The sequence below is a fragment of the Candoia aspera genome, chromosome 6 (genome assembly GCF_035149785.1).
Source record: "Candoia aspera isolate rCanAsp1 chromosome 6, rCanAsp1.hap2, whole genome shotgun sequence".
Taxonomy (NCBI): Eukaryota; Metazoa; Chordata; class Lepidosauria; order Squamata; family Boidae; genus Candoia; species Candoia aspera.
In genome coordinates, this window is record NC_086158.1 from 85,870,584 (window position 1) to 85,882,728 (window position 12,145).

Genomic DNA, 12,145 nt, shown 5'->3' on the forward strand with positions numbered 1-12,145 from the left:
TTTTCCAGCAAAAAATGGCCATTGGGGAAGCAGGATTCACTTAACAACCACAGTGATTAGCTTAACACCCCATGATTCACTTAACAACAGCTGTAAAAATTGTCATAAAATTGGTTCAGTCACATGGTCACTCAACTTATGACCGCAATGACTTACGATGGAAATTCTGGTCCCAACTGTGGTCATAAGTCGAGGACTACCTGTATAAACAAAGAGAACACTTTGCTGACATTTCATAGTCATGTGGCTTTTTGCCATGCAGCTCCAACAGTCCTAGAAAAAGCAGTCTACCAAAATCATTTTGATTACTGAGCTGTTGGCCTAATAGTGTAACAAAAAAGAAAAAAAAGTGTTTTGAACATGTAAACTAGGATGGTAAAAATCAGAGTTTACTCTTGGGAAGTTCTAGCACAGCTCTAGGTGCCTTGATATATACAGATAAAGATCATTTTGAATTGAGGATAGTGTCAGGCTCCTCCAGGGCAGATCTAGGCCCTTTGCCTCACAAGGAAGCCCATTAAGTTCTCATGGAACCCGAGGGTTCTGCGAAACACAGTTCAAAAAAGCTGGATTTTGTAACAAAGTCAGATCCCCTGCTTCAGGCAGGAATCCAAATTAAAGCATTCCAGATAAATAAATCCCAGAGCCGTTGGAAGTTAAAAAAAAAAAACTTGGAAGATAAAGGCAATGGTAAACACCTGCCACACTGTTGACAAGGAAGTTATGTGGATTCATCCATGTAGTCACCAAGCCAGAGTCGATGGCAGCACCTAGCCAATACTGGCTGATCTCAAAAAAGCAAAGTAGTCACTGCTGGCCAGTACCTGAATGGGAGACTACTAGGAAATAGCCAATAGGCTTAACTGTGAATTCAAAAATATCACAGAAAAGGGCAATAGTAAACTACTTCTACGTGATGTGCTAGAGAACAACATGAATGTGTGTGGTCAATAGGAGTTAATCTCAACTTGAATTTTTACCTTTACCTAGAAGTGTCCTCAACAAAAACCAGGGTTATGCTTGTAGGAATGGAAATTAGGGCAGACTCCTTGTCTCCAATTTAAAGCTCTTCCCAGAAATTGGCTGAAGTTGGTGTGAGGCCAAAATGGCTGCAGGAAGATGAATAAATAGGACAACTGGTAATGACTAAGTATGTAGCTTTGATATATGAGGGATATTTCAAGCTCTTTTTAAGTAATGGGCCCAGTCTCTTCTTTTTCCAAGACTGCCTTGTGGAGTTCTAGAGAAGAGCGAATGTGTCACAGTCACTGAACCAAGTACAATTTCTCTACCCCTGAGTTGCAGCTCTCCCTTTACAGATTCACTAATGATACTCTATTAGATAAAACAGAGACTATATTCAGTCTCTCCCTTGACTGAATACAGCAGCAGAAACAACAATAGCTGGAAACAGAATAACAGTATTTGGGGCATCATACCTGCAAGGCTACTAAGCCTTTTTTGCTGTTCCGCTGTGAGAAAGAAAGGGGAGGGGGATAAATACGTGGTTGAAACCAAGATGCTAAGTGCCCTCAATTTTTGATAGACATCCACAATCTGCTGAACAAAATCTCAGGAGCTCAAACCCCCTGCCACCAATACTATTCCATTAAAACCAATACATTTTGATTCCCTTGCCTTTTAAACAGCAGTGCTGAGCAAGGGTCCCATATTATCATGAATAAGCAACATGCTTACATAGTTGATTCAGATAATTTAACATGCATAAATTTTTTCACCAAATCAGAAAGCTAAAAATCCTCATATCTTTCCAAGTGCTTCATAGACATTATCCTTGTTTGAAGCTCCAACAATAACTTGCCATTGACAATGCTGTCTGTCTGTCTGATGGGCACTGAAGCCCAAAACACTGAGAGAACACCAGGCAGTCTACACAGACAGATAGGGGACTAAGGCTGAGTGACAATGGCTTGCCTTACAGTGCGCTCCATATATGTGTATTCAAGAGGAAGTACTACTGAATTCCATATGGTGCACATTCAGAGCAATGTATAGCTGCACCTATATTGAATTAAGAGTCAGATGCAAGACTCAAACTGGAACATTTGGCATGAATTATCATTAAGATTTATTCTGGCTTGTTGTGATGGAAGCATCCAAGAACAAGCTGTGCCCACCTACTACTCAGGAAAGGCAGAATCATGTTATTTGTGATTCTTCAGGAAAGAACCTGTGTCTCAAGATTCTTCCCCACTTCTACTGATGGGCAACCATGTAGAGTCAGGGAAGGATCTGAATCTTAGTAGAAAAGTATAATGGGGAAGATGTATTAGCATGGCTCAGAAGAGGCATGAAGGGGAGTCAGACATCAGCTGGATATCAATCCTGACTTATTTACAAGCCAGGTTATGTCAAGATTCACCAGACCAGAAGGAATACTGGTAAATGTTTGGTGTATTCTTTGATAAGTGTGCAACAATATCACATACATGGATATTGCATTCACAACAGCACCAAATAAGTCCTTCTGATCTAAAACCAAACTTTTTAAAATCCAGAGCTTCAGCAATGTCATAACCAGACATAACCAGCCCACAAGAGTGGACATTCTCTATCACCATTCCCCAAATGAAGAAAGGTTACAGTCTGAAGAAGCCTGAGAACTGCCCTCTGCAGACCTTTAAATATGAAGAACAGTCTTTCTCACAGAACTTTGTGAAATCACAAGGGGTAAGTTCTAATCATCTCTGATCTCCTGGTCATAGCTAAAGAAAACTATTATAAATAGACCATCAGGCATCTTATGGAAGTTTTGGTAGAATAACTTGGCCTTATTTTGGGGTTTACTTCATCTTTAAACAGCTGAATGCCCCTGAACATACTGTAGATATGGAGAAGAAGGCATCCCCCATAATCCACTTTCTGAACAAAGTTAAATGACTAGTCATGGTTTGTTTTTGTTGTTTTGGTACAGATGGAAGCCTGCCAAATAATAGGATACATGGATTAAGAGGCAGCATAACATTCTTCAGAGGAATGAATGAAAGTAGTTTTAGGGTAGTTACTTAAGGTTTACTTAAGGTTTTTAGCCTCCATTTTCCCTCTGTCTAGGGAGTGGTAGATAGAAGTAAGTTAAAGGAAGATTTTCACATTTCTTATGTTTATGAGGTCTGTCATACCATGATCCTGGTCATCATATGATTTTTGGGGAGGAACATAGCCCAGCTGTTTGTTCAGGCTGCACAGAACAAATGTCAATGAGCAGCCTTCTTCTCCCTCTAAAAATAATGCCTTGCTTAATCATGAAAAAAAGATATCAAGTTATAGACGTGGGGCTGAGATCTACCCTAGCTGAGTTCCTACTCATTTTAGCATGCAGATTCCAACTCCTTCTGAGTTCCACCATGGAATTAAACATTTTGCTATCTTCTTGATGGCCACAATTAGTTGAACGGGCTCCACAGAAGAATGAATATTTATATATGTATGTAAGTATATGTCTATCTATGTGTGTGTGTGTGTGTGTGTGCGTGTCTGTCTGCCTATCTGTCTATGCATCTATCTTCATATCCTTTTCAGGCTTATAGGATCTTTAAAAATCAGAAGAGTGGCCGGTAAAAAGGAAGAGGCAAACAACAAGATTAAAGTAATTGGAAAAAAATAAGATGAAAGGAAAGTTGCAGGGATTGGGTAAAAAAGTAGAAACCCAAGTTAACTGTCCTTTCAAAAAGCAGAAGGCAGAAGTTGTGTCCTGGGCAGAGGCAGGAAAAGACCGGGAGATAAACTTGCTGTTTAAATTAGCAGAGACACCAGGCCTACGACTGCTGGCTTTCCCTGAGGGTAGGACAGCACAACACTCTCTTGGATGTCTCCTTCTCACTAAACAAACCACACAGGTTTCTCTATAAACACATAATAATTTCCTACTTCTTATACTATGTCAGCTTTCAGAGTTTTAAATATAGACATTAAAGCAGGAAGGCCCTTTTCAGCTTGTGGGCCCAGAAACCTAAAGGCAATCCACCTATTCAGTCTTCTCATGTCTTCTTCCTCTGTCTATAAATACATTTCTCACCAACTGGTGAGAAATCTTTCACTGTTCAATAAGTAACAGAACAACTGCTGCATAATGGCACATAAGAACAATTATGTAGCAGAATGAACAATGAAAGTTAAGTGGGATGCAAGTCGGTGTAACTTTAGACTAATCTCAGAAAACAAGTTTACAATTTCTGACTTTTTTTCCTCAATCCTTTTATGAAGTTTTTTTTTATAGTTGTATTATAAAAAGCCACTGATGTGAACTGTGTCAAACCTCATTTGGCTTATTACAGAATAAAGTTTTACTTCAGACCCACATAGATTTTGATTGCCTTTTATGTTTATCTAGATCATTTTGCTTTTTTTTCCTCCTTTACTTGGTTGTTTTGTTTGTCTCTTAGGAAATGTCCCTAGGGAGTTCTCCCCAATTGCCCCAGCCCAGATCCATGATGGCAATTCACCCCCCCCCCCACACCTAATAATCCTAGCAAAATATGAACCAGAAGAAGAAAAGCGGCTTTCATTTTTACCTCGGTTGTGCTGCAAAAGGACAATTGTAGGGTTGACAATTGTGGTGGAAGGGTATGCCCCCAAAGATTTGCTGATCGCCATTGAGGCAGCAGGGCCACCCCTGGGCTTAGAGACTTCATGTGGCTGGGGGCAGGTATCCTGAAACACAGAAGTGTGAATGTCATCACTGCATAAGAGGCCTGGGGATACCTGGCAGCCATTTTGGCAATGAAAAAAAGGAAGATAGAAAGCAACAAGCGGAACAGTTTAACAGAGCCCACCAGCACAAGAAGTTGTTTTCACACAGCATCTTTCTTGGTGCAAGTACAGAAAAAAAGATGAGTAATTACATTCTGGGCCAGAAAAAGGGAAAGTGAACAGGATTACTAAGAATAGGACACGGAGTTGGTGGCAGGAATGAGCTGTCGTTTGTGCACATGCAAGCCTCATGCAATTCCTTGATGAGCTGTGTCTACTTTAGAAAGAAGATCTGGAAAATAGGCTTGGCATTACTATTTGCAAGCAATTAGCCAGCAGGATGTTAGTAAAACCAGGACTATGTCAGGGAGTAGGAATGTAGAGTCAGCCAGGACAAAGACAAGGTGGTGACCCATTCCAGGTTGTGGACTGATAAAAACCTGGTCAGCCACAGTAACTGGCAGAATCTTTTCATTTGTTGTGGAGAAGTGCACATAACGCTGCAAGCATAAATCGCTCTGAGCCCATATAGCCATTCTGAACTTCCCCAAGCTTGAAACCAAAAACATCAGGAGGTTTTCTTCCAAGCTAAGAACCAAAGGCAACAGAGAGCCAGTTTGGTCTAGTGGTTAAGGTGCTGGGCTAGCAACCAGGAGGCTGTGAGTTCTAGTCCTGCCTTAGGCATGAAAGCCAGACTTTGGGCCAGTCCCTCTCTCTCAGCCCAACACAGTGCAATGTAGACTAGCCTCCTTGTGGTGCACCCCGGGCAACGTGACTTGTCACGGCTAAATAGTCTACACATCTGGCTGCTGGACCTCACAAGGATTTCCCAGCAAGAAAAAGCAGCATGAACACCAAGCTGCTATGCCATATGATTTAAAAAAAAACAAAACCAAAGGCAACTTGGTTTAAAGGGTTCTGCACTCTTCCAGATAATCCCCAACTGGAACCTTCTCTGGTATTTTGCTGCTGCTCCAGAATAAATTATCTATACCTTGACCAGTTCAGCAGTTGCTGCTACCTGAGATTCAGTGAGGTGACCTAGGAGGTAGAATGTCGGGGGACAGGAGGAGTTGCCACTGCGAGAGCACAACCCTGGCTGAGTGAGGAGCCATTCTGGATTGGCCTCTGCTGCCAGGAAGAGACCGTGAGAGGAGAAGCTGAAGGAACCTGTGACTGGAGGCTGATGCTCTTGCTGGTAAGGTTCTATCTGGATCTCTGGATTTCAGACAACTTCCCACCCCACCTCATTTTAGTTCAAATGTGCTATGCTTATGTTTCAGTCTTGCTTGCCAGTCTCTGTGACTCAAGGATGAAGGGAAGCAGCATCTACGGCGGTAATACCCTTCCATGGACAGAAAACCTGATTGCAAAAGTGTCCAAGACTGAAGGAAGGAAGATGGGGCTGCACCATCTGGTAATAGTTATAGTAGTAGGAGCAGGAGCAGCTTCAGTCCCCATATTGGCATGGTAGACTCTAGGTCAAGCTCAAGCATGCCAAACCCCTCTGGGGTATGTTTAATGCACTGCCAGATGCTATTGACTGGTTCACCTATTGTGCCTAGAAGAAAGCATGAGGCATTCCAGGGATTGGGTGACACCCCAGCATACAAACAGACCTGTAACAGGTACCCATCAACCAGGATCCTCAGTAAGAATTTTCCAGGTAGTGGCATGGTGACATTTATCACTCACACCTGCATGCTGATTTGATGGCGCACCTTGTCTTTTTTTAACCTAAACATCTTCCCTGGACTTCCCCAATCTAACACATCACTGAGTCCTCCAAACCTACCCACCTGCCTGCTGCCAACACATAGTCAATGGTAAGGTTGCCCCTCCAACCCTAACTCATCTGGGTCACACTCATAACTAGGCATTGTAAGACGAAAGACATGTTAGTCTAATAAACCTGGAATATCAGGTTTCATGGACTCAGTACTCAAACCTCATGTCATCAGCACTCCCAACTATACAAGACTTCCTGAGAAGACTGAGATCCATGGGCAATTTCCCTAATAACCCAATTTTAGCCACCGTGGATGTTTAAGCACCATAACATCCCCCACAAACATGGACTTCAAGCCATCAAGAACATAATCACTGATATCAATACACCATGCCTAGCCATCAGACTGTGTGACCTTGCATTCACCCATAACTACTTCACCTTTGGTAATAATCTATACCTGCTAATCAGTGACACAGCCATGGGCAGACACATTGCTCCTCAATCATCTTCATGGTTGACCTAGAACAATGCCTTCTTAAGTCCCTCCCACCGAAGGCCCTCCTTTACTTGAGATCCATTGATACCATTTCATTATTTGGACCCATGGAAAAGGATTTCTCATCAAACCTATCATGACCTTGACAACTTTCACCCCACTGTCAACCTCAGCCTTGACCTACCTACAGAAAAGTCCACTTCCTTTATGTCATGGTAAACCTATATAATGGACACATGAACGCTAATTATACAGGACACCTACATACTGCCTTGCATACCTATGTGCTTCCTGCTTCCATCCAGAGCTCACCACCAAATCTATCATCTATAGTCAGGCTTTACCCTACATTTGTTCTGGCCCACTTGACAGATAACTGATGATATTAACCAGGCACCTTGCACATGCAGGAAAAATGCAAGGAAGAAAAGTTCAGGAGACTGAGCTATCACTCAACAACATCAACAGACAAATCAACAGAGACAGATTAATTCCCAGGGAGGACCTATTAAAAGGCCACAAAAACAACAACAGAATTCCATTGGTCATCACCTACAGCTCACACCTCAATCTATTCAAACCCACTATTAATAAACTACAACCAATCCTTGACAATGGCACTGTACTTTCTCAGCACTGGGTGACAGACCCATACTTGCATACAGCTACCCAACCTGAAGCAGATTTTCACAAGGAACAAGGACAGAACAATGATGCTAATATGGGAATCAAACAGTGCAACAAATCCAGATGTCTACATTGTCCCACACATATACCAACAGCATAATCACAGGCCCAATTGATTAGGCTCACATGCAAGATTCATCTTCACATGTTCTACCACTAATGTGATATAAACAATCATCTGCCAGCAGTGCCCCTCTGTGTTCTATCTAGGACAAACAAGACAAGCTTTGCGCAAAAGTATTTATGAACACATCTGACATCAAGACTTAAAACAGGGCAAAGTAATACCAGCATAGTTCAACCTTCAGGACAGCCCATTATAGATCTCAAAGTAGCAATCTTGGAAAAAAGAGATTTCACCAGGACAATTGAATGGGAGATTGTTGAACGCACATACATCAAAAGATTTCAGGTTCTGAAGGTCTCAACAACCACAGTACATTACAATTATTAATTGATCAGGTACTTGTTATCTGTCTCACAGGTAACCAGCATCTGCATAAGCACCTTGTTTTCTGTCTTCCTTTCTCCCCCCACCCAACTCATTACAATTTAATGGCTGCAGCTCATGAAAGCTTATCCCTTATAATTTGTTAGTTGAAAAAGGTGCTACCAGACTTCTGATTCATAACTAGACAATGACTTATCTGAGTGAATCACACTGAGAGGAGTCTTTGCTTATAACGTCTGGGGTTGGGTGGGTGAGTGAATACATATGGAAGAGACTGATGTGGTTGAATGCATGTCTCTCCCACTCATTATCATCTGATTGATGCTGTTCGCACTGTGAGACAGATGTGGCTCATTGGATGTCTCTTTCTCAGGCCTGCAGCAGTACTTCAGTGACACACTTAATGGAAACCCTATGCATTCCCTAGTCCCTGCACCACCTCAAATGCAGTGGGATTCAGCCACCGTCCCTCAATCCCCACCACTCTTGGCCCTGCTCCTATGGCCCATCCACTATCATACCACAGCTAACAGTGATGCTCAGACAGGATGAACTGCCTGGGAGGCCACACACACTTCGCACAGCATGGGTAGAAGAGATACTCTGGTCCAGAGAGATGGTCCAGTATCATTGCCCATCTGCCCAGAGGGTAAGGTGTGGGAAGTTGGACTATATGTGTATGTTTGTATGCATGTATCCTGCAAAAGAAAACAGGCATGGCAGATAAATAAAAAGGTTACGAACTACTATTCTTCACTCACAAAGGGCTGATAATGCTGTGAGAATGCAAACTCAAGGTGTATTATACATGATGAGGATTTGCATGTATTAGTTTCATTTATATAAATGTATATGCTGCCCATTCCCAAATGGTTTTGGAATCCACTGAAGGGTGGAGAAATAGAAATAGAGATGGATTTTGAAACCAGCGGCACAACCCTCCTAAACACCTCTTAAAAGCCTGAATACAAATATTGGTTCTCAAGCCCACCCAATTTCAGGAGCAGTTTGTTCCATGATGAAGCCCCACTATGGATAAAGCACAGAATTTAATATTGGTTGTAAATGTAGCAGAAGCTGCCACATCCAATCACCACCCCTTCTACTGCACTCTGGCCATATTTCTGGTCCATCTTCAAAGACTACTCCACAAATAATACATTGCATGTTTCCTAACGTTCCTGGCACAGTATGTTCTAAGGAAAGGAAAGGCAATGTGTCCTAGAACACCAGATACTTCCACCTAACTCAATCCCAGTGGTATGCTAGAGAGCAACTTAGATCTACATTGCCTTCAGCCAAATGGGGTGCTTTGTGGCTGGCTGTCCCATCTAGGACAGCCATTTTGTGAACAGGCAGGTCTCCTGTGATAATCATTTTGAGTGGACCCACCTCACACCTGTGTTGCAGCCTCCCCAAAGTGTACACTCCTAACCTAAGGCATGAATATTAAAGCCCACCTGGCCCAAGATCTGGCTTATTTCCCAGGATATATCCAGCAAGCCAGATGGTATCTGAGGAAGGCTCTTCCTGCTCCTGTGTCATGTAGGATGGCCCTTTTCTCCTTCAGAGGGAAGGGAAAACTTCTCAGGGCCACTCCCTCAATGGAAAACAAGCTAATTCTTTCCTCTCCTTGCAAAAGATCTGATTCAACCATTTTCTCGGTGCAGAAGGAGAGACACAGATGGAACACTCTGTGCATTCCATGGAGAAAACGGCTGCCCTGTAGGGAGGGACCTCCTGAGAAGATGGGAGAAACTCATGGATATTTAATCTAGATGCTCCCCATCCCTGATCTAAGGCATCTATTGTGTACTTTGGCTGTAACATACTGGTTACAGCTAAAGATATAAAATTTTATATCTTTTTGTATATTAAATACGAAAAAAAGGAAAGAATAGAATGGAATGGAATATTATAATGGGGAAGAGTTTTGAGGCCAGAAGAGACAAGCAATATACATGCCACAGAACAGAAGCAACATTTCAGTGGTCATGCTGCTATCAAAGAGTGCCAAAGTCCAAGTTTAGTATGCCAGTAAAAGGTGATTTCAACCTGGGTATACTTATTTAGCAGTAGAGTCAGGATGGGTGTAACAAGGCTTACTGTTCGAAAGACCATTCCTATGCTGTCGGTCTCCAAGATGCTGCTTGAGATTTCTGTGGCTGGAGGGGTCAGCAGAGGAGGTGGTGATGAGAGTGAAGGCAGTGTTGCATGCGTGTGTAGTGCAGTCTGAGGTGAAAACAATGGGTGCTGGTGGTTGGGAGCTCTCTGAAGGTGAGGGGGAATGAAATCATCTAGCGTTGGAAGGGCCAGAAGGAAACCAGGAGACGCGTCGTTTGAAAATTCTAACCCTTGGTCAAAATGGCGGAGAGGCACCGGTGGCGTGCTTGGGCTGGATTCTTCTCTGCCTGGCTGAATCTGTTGGAATGGCCCTGTTATGACCTCAGTTTGAACTGAGGTGGTAGCAGAGGAAGTGGCATCCTGTGGGAGACAATACCTTAAGATAACAACAGTACAGAGGTGCAGGACATTCCAAGACCCTACCTCAAGGAAAAGTCTGCACATGAGAAGAACCTTTTTCTGAAGCAGCTCGTTTTACACAGATGACAACTTCTCACACAGCTCTCAAGTGTCATCAACAGTCAACAGATCAACTTAAATTACCCTCTGTCCTCAAGTAATGGCAGCCTTGTGCCAGCTGCTACATTTACCCTTGTCTAAAACAGAAAGAAATATTAGAAACTAAACTACTGTTCTCTGTTGTATCTCTTGCCTTGTATGGATGCTGCTGAGAAACTTTTGGCTTTTTAAAATCATATTCCCAGTGTCAGCCTAGGGCCTTTGTGTGGTCAATTTGCAAAGGAGTCCTGACTGGATGACTCGCACCAAATAAATGACGATGATGAGGGTGGTATATCTGTGAGAAGCAGGAGGAGAAAGGCACCTCCATCTGTGCCACAGATACCACTGAGCTACAGAACAGACACCTTCTGTCTGGACATTCTTCTACAAAAGAGCTGCTTTTTCAACTGCAATGGGCAGGTACTGTTAGATAATAAACCACTTATCAACTACTGTACTTTTATTTCTGTTGTGGGCTCATGACTGGAATTTAAGCCAGCTTTGCTATGGAATCGGCCTCTATAAGCTTCATGGTGCTTTGCTGCTCAATTGATATTGATAGGGCAAGGACTCTTTGCTCATCACCCACCTCTTCTCTTGGCTACATGGCATGTCTAGAGGGGAGAGATTCTCTTCACCGAGAAGTATAGCGATTCTTGTGTAGGTGCCACCCCCTTTTCTAAGGGGTTCATTCTTCCTTTTCCTGGATAAAACATAACTTTCTGCATGTTTTTATCACAGGTTCTGAGAGTAAATGGAAACTCTTGATAGTCAGACCTTGGACTTAAGAGACTAGCAATCAATCAGCAGTTTGGTCAAGGTTCATGAATATTATTTTAATTTACAAATCACTGATGTTCATTCTTGTCATTGTAAAATGACAATTACGTTGCTATAGAACAAACAGGCCAAAAGCCTGAAAAAGAGACAAGGGTATTGGCTCTTTTAGATCCAAAAAGGGAGAAAGAACCGGTGGGAACTCTGGGAGGAAGTGACCACACCATCTTGGGGTTCAAAGCATTACAGAAAGAGAAACTGGAGCATAGTCATACATGTACACTAGATTTCAAAACAGTCAATTTCAGCAAGCCATTTTAGGACAGTATTAGGATTCAGGAGAATCTTACCAAGTTGGAAAAATGCGCAGAAACTAACAATATGAATTTCAACTGGAACACATACAAAGTTCTACATCTGTATAGGAAAAATCAGAGGCACGACTATAGGATAGGGAGGACATACTGGGTAGAAGTACACGCAAAAAGGATCTAGGTATTATGGAGGATCACAAGCTAACATAAGCCAATAATGTGATGTAAGGTTCTGCACTTAAGTTGGAAAAACCAGTTGTACAGGTACAAGCATAGGCAGAACCTGGCTAAGCAGCAGTACTTGTGAGAAACATCTGGGTGTCCTGGTAGACCACAAATTAAGCATTAGCCTG

The 12,145-nt window shown here is 42.5% G+C and overlaps 1 protein-coding gene across 6 annotated transcripts in view; it reads right to left on the bottom strand.

Moving 5' to 3' along the window:
• Nucleotides 1-12,145, bottom strand: part of SORBS1 (sorbin and SH3 domain containing 1) — a 111,167-nt gene that overhangs the window by 47,331 nt on the left and 51,691 nt on the right. For all 6 annotated transcript variants that reach the window (XM_063307587.1, XM_063307588.1, XM_063307589.1 and 3 more), the window contains exons 7-9: nt 10,183-10,560; nt 4,533-4,671; nt 1,440-1,472 (exon numbers count right to left, since the gene is read on the bottom strand). In XM_063307587.1, coding sequence (XP_063163657.1) covers nt 1,440-1,472; nt 4,533-4,671; nt 10,183-10,560 — 550 coding nt within the window. The remainder of the gene's footprint in view (nt 1-1,439; nt 1,473-4,532; nt 4,672-10,182; nt 10,561-12,145) is intronic.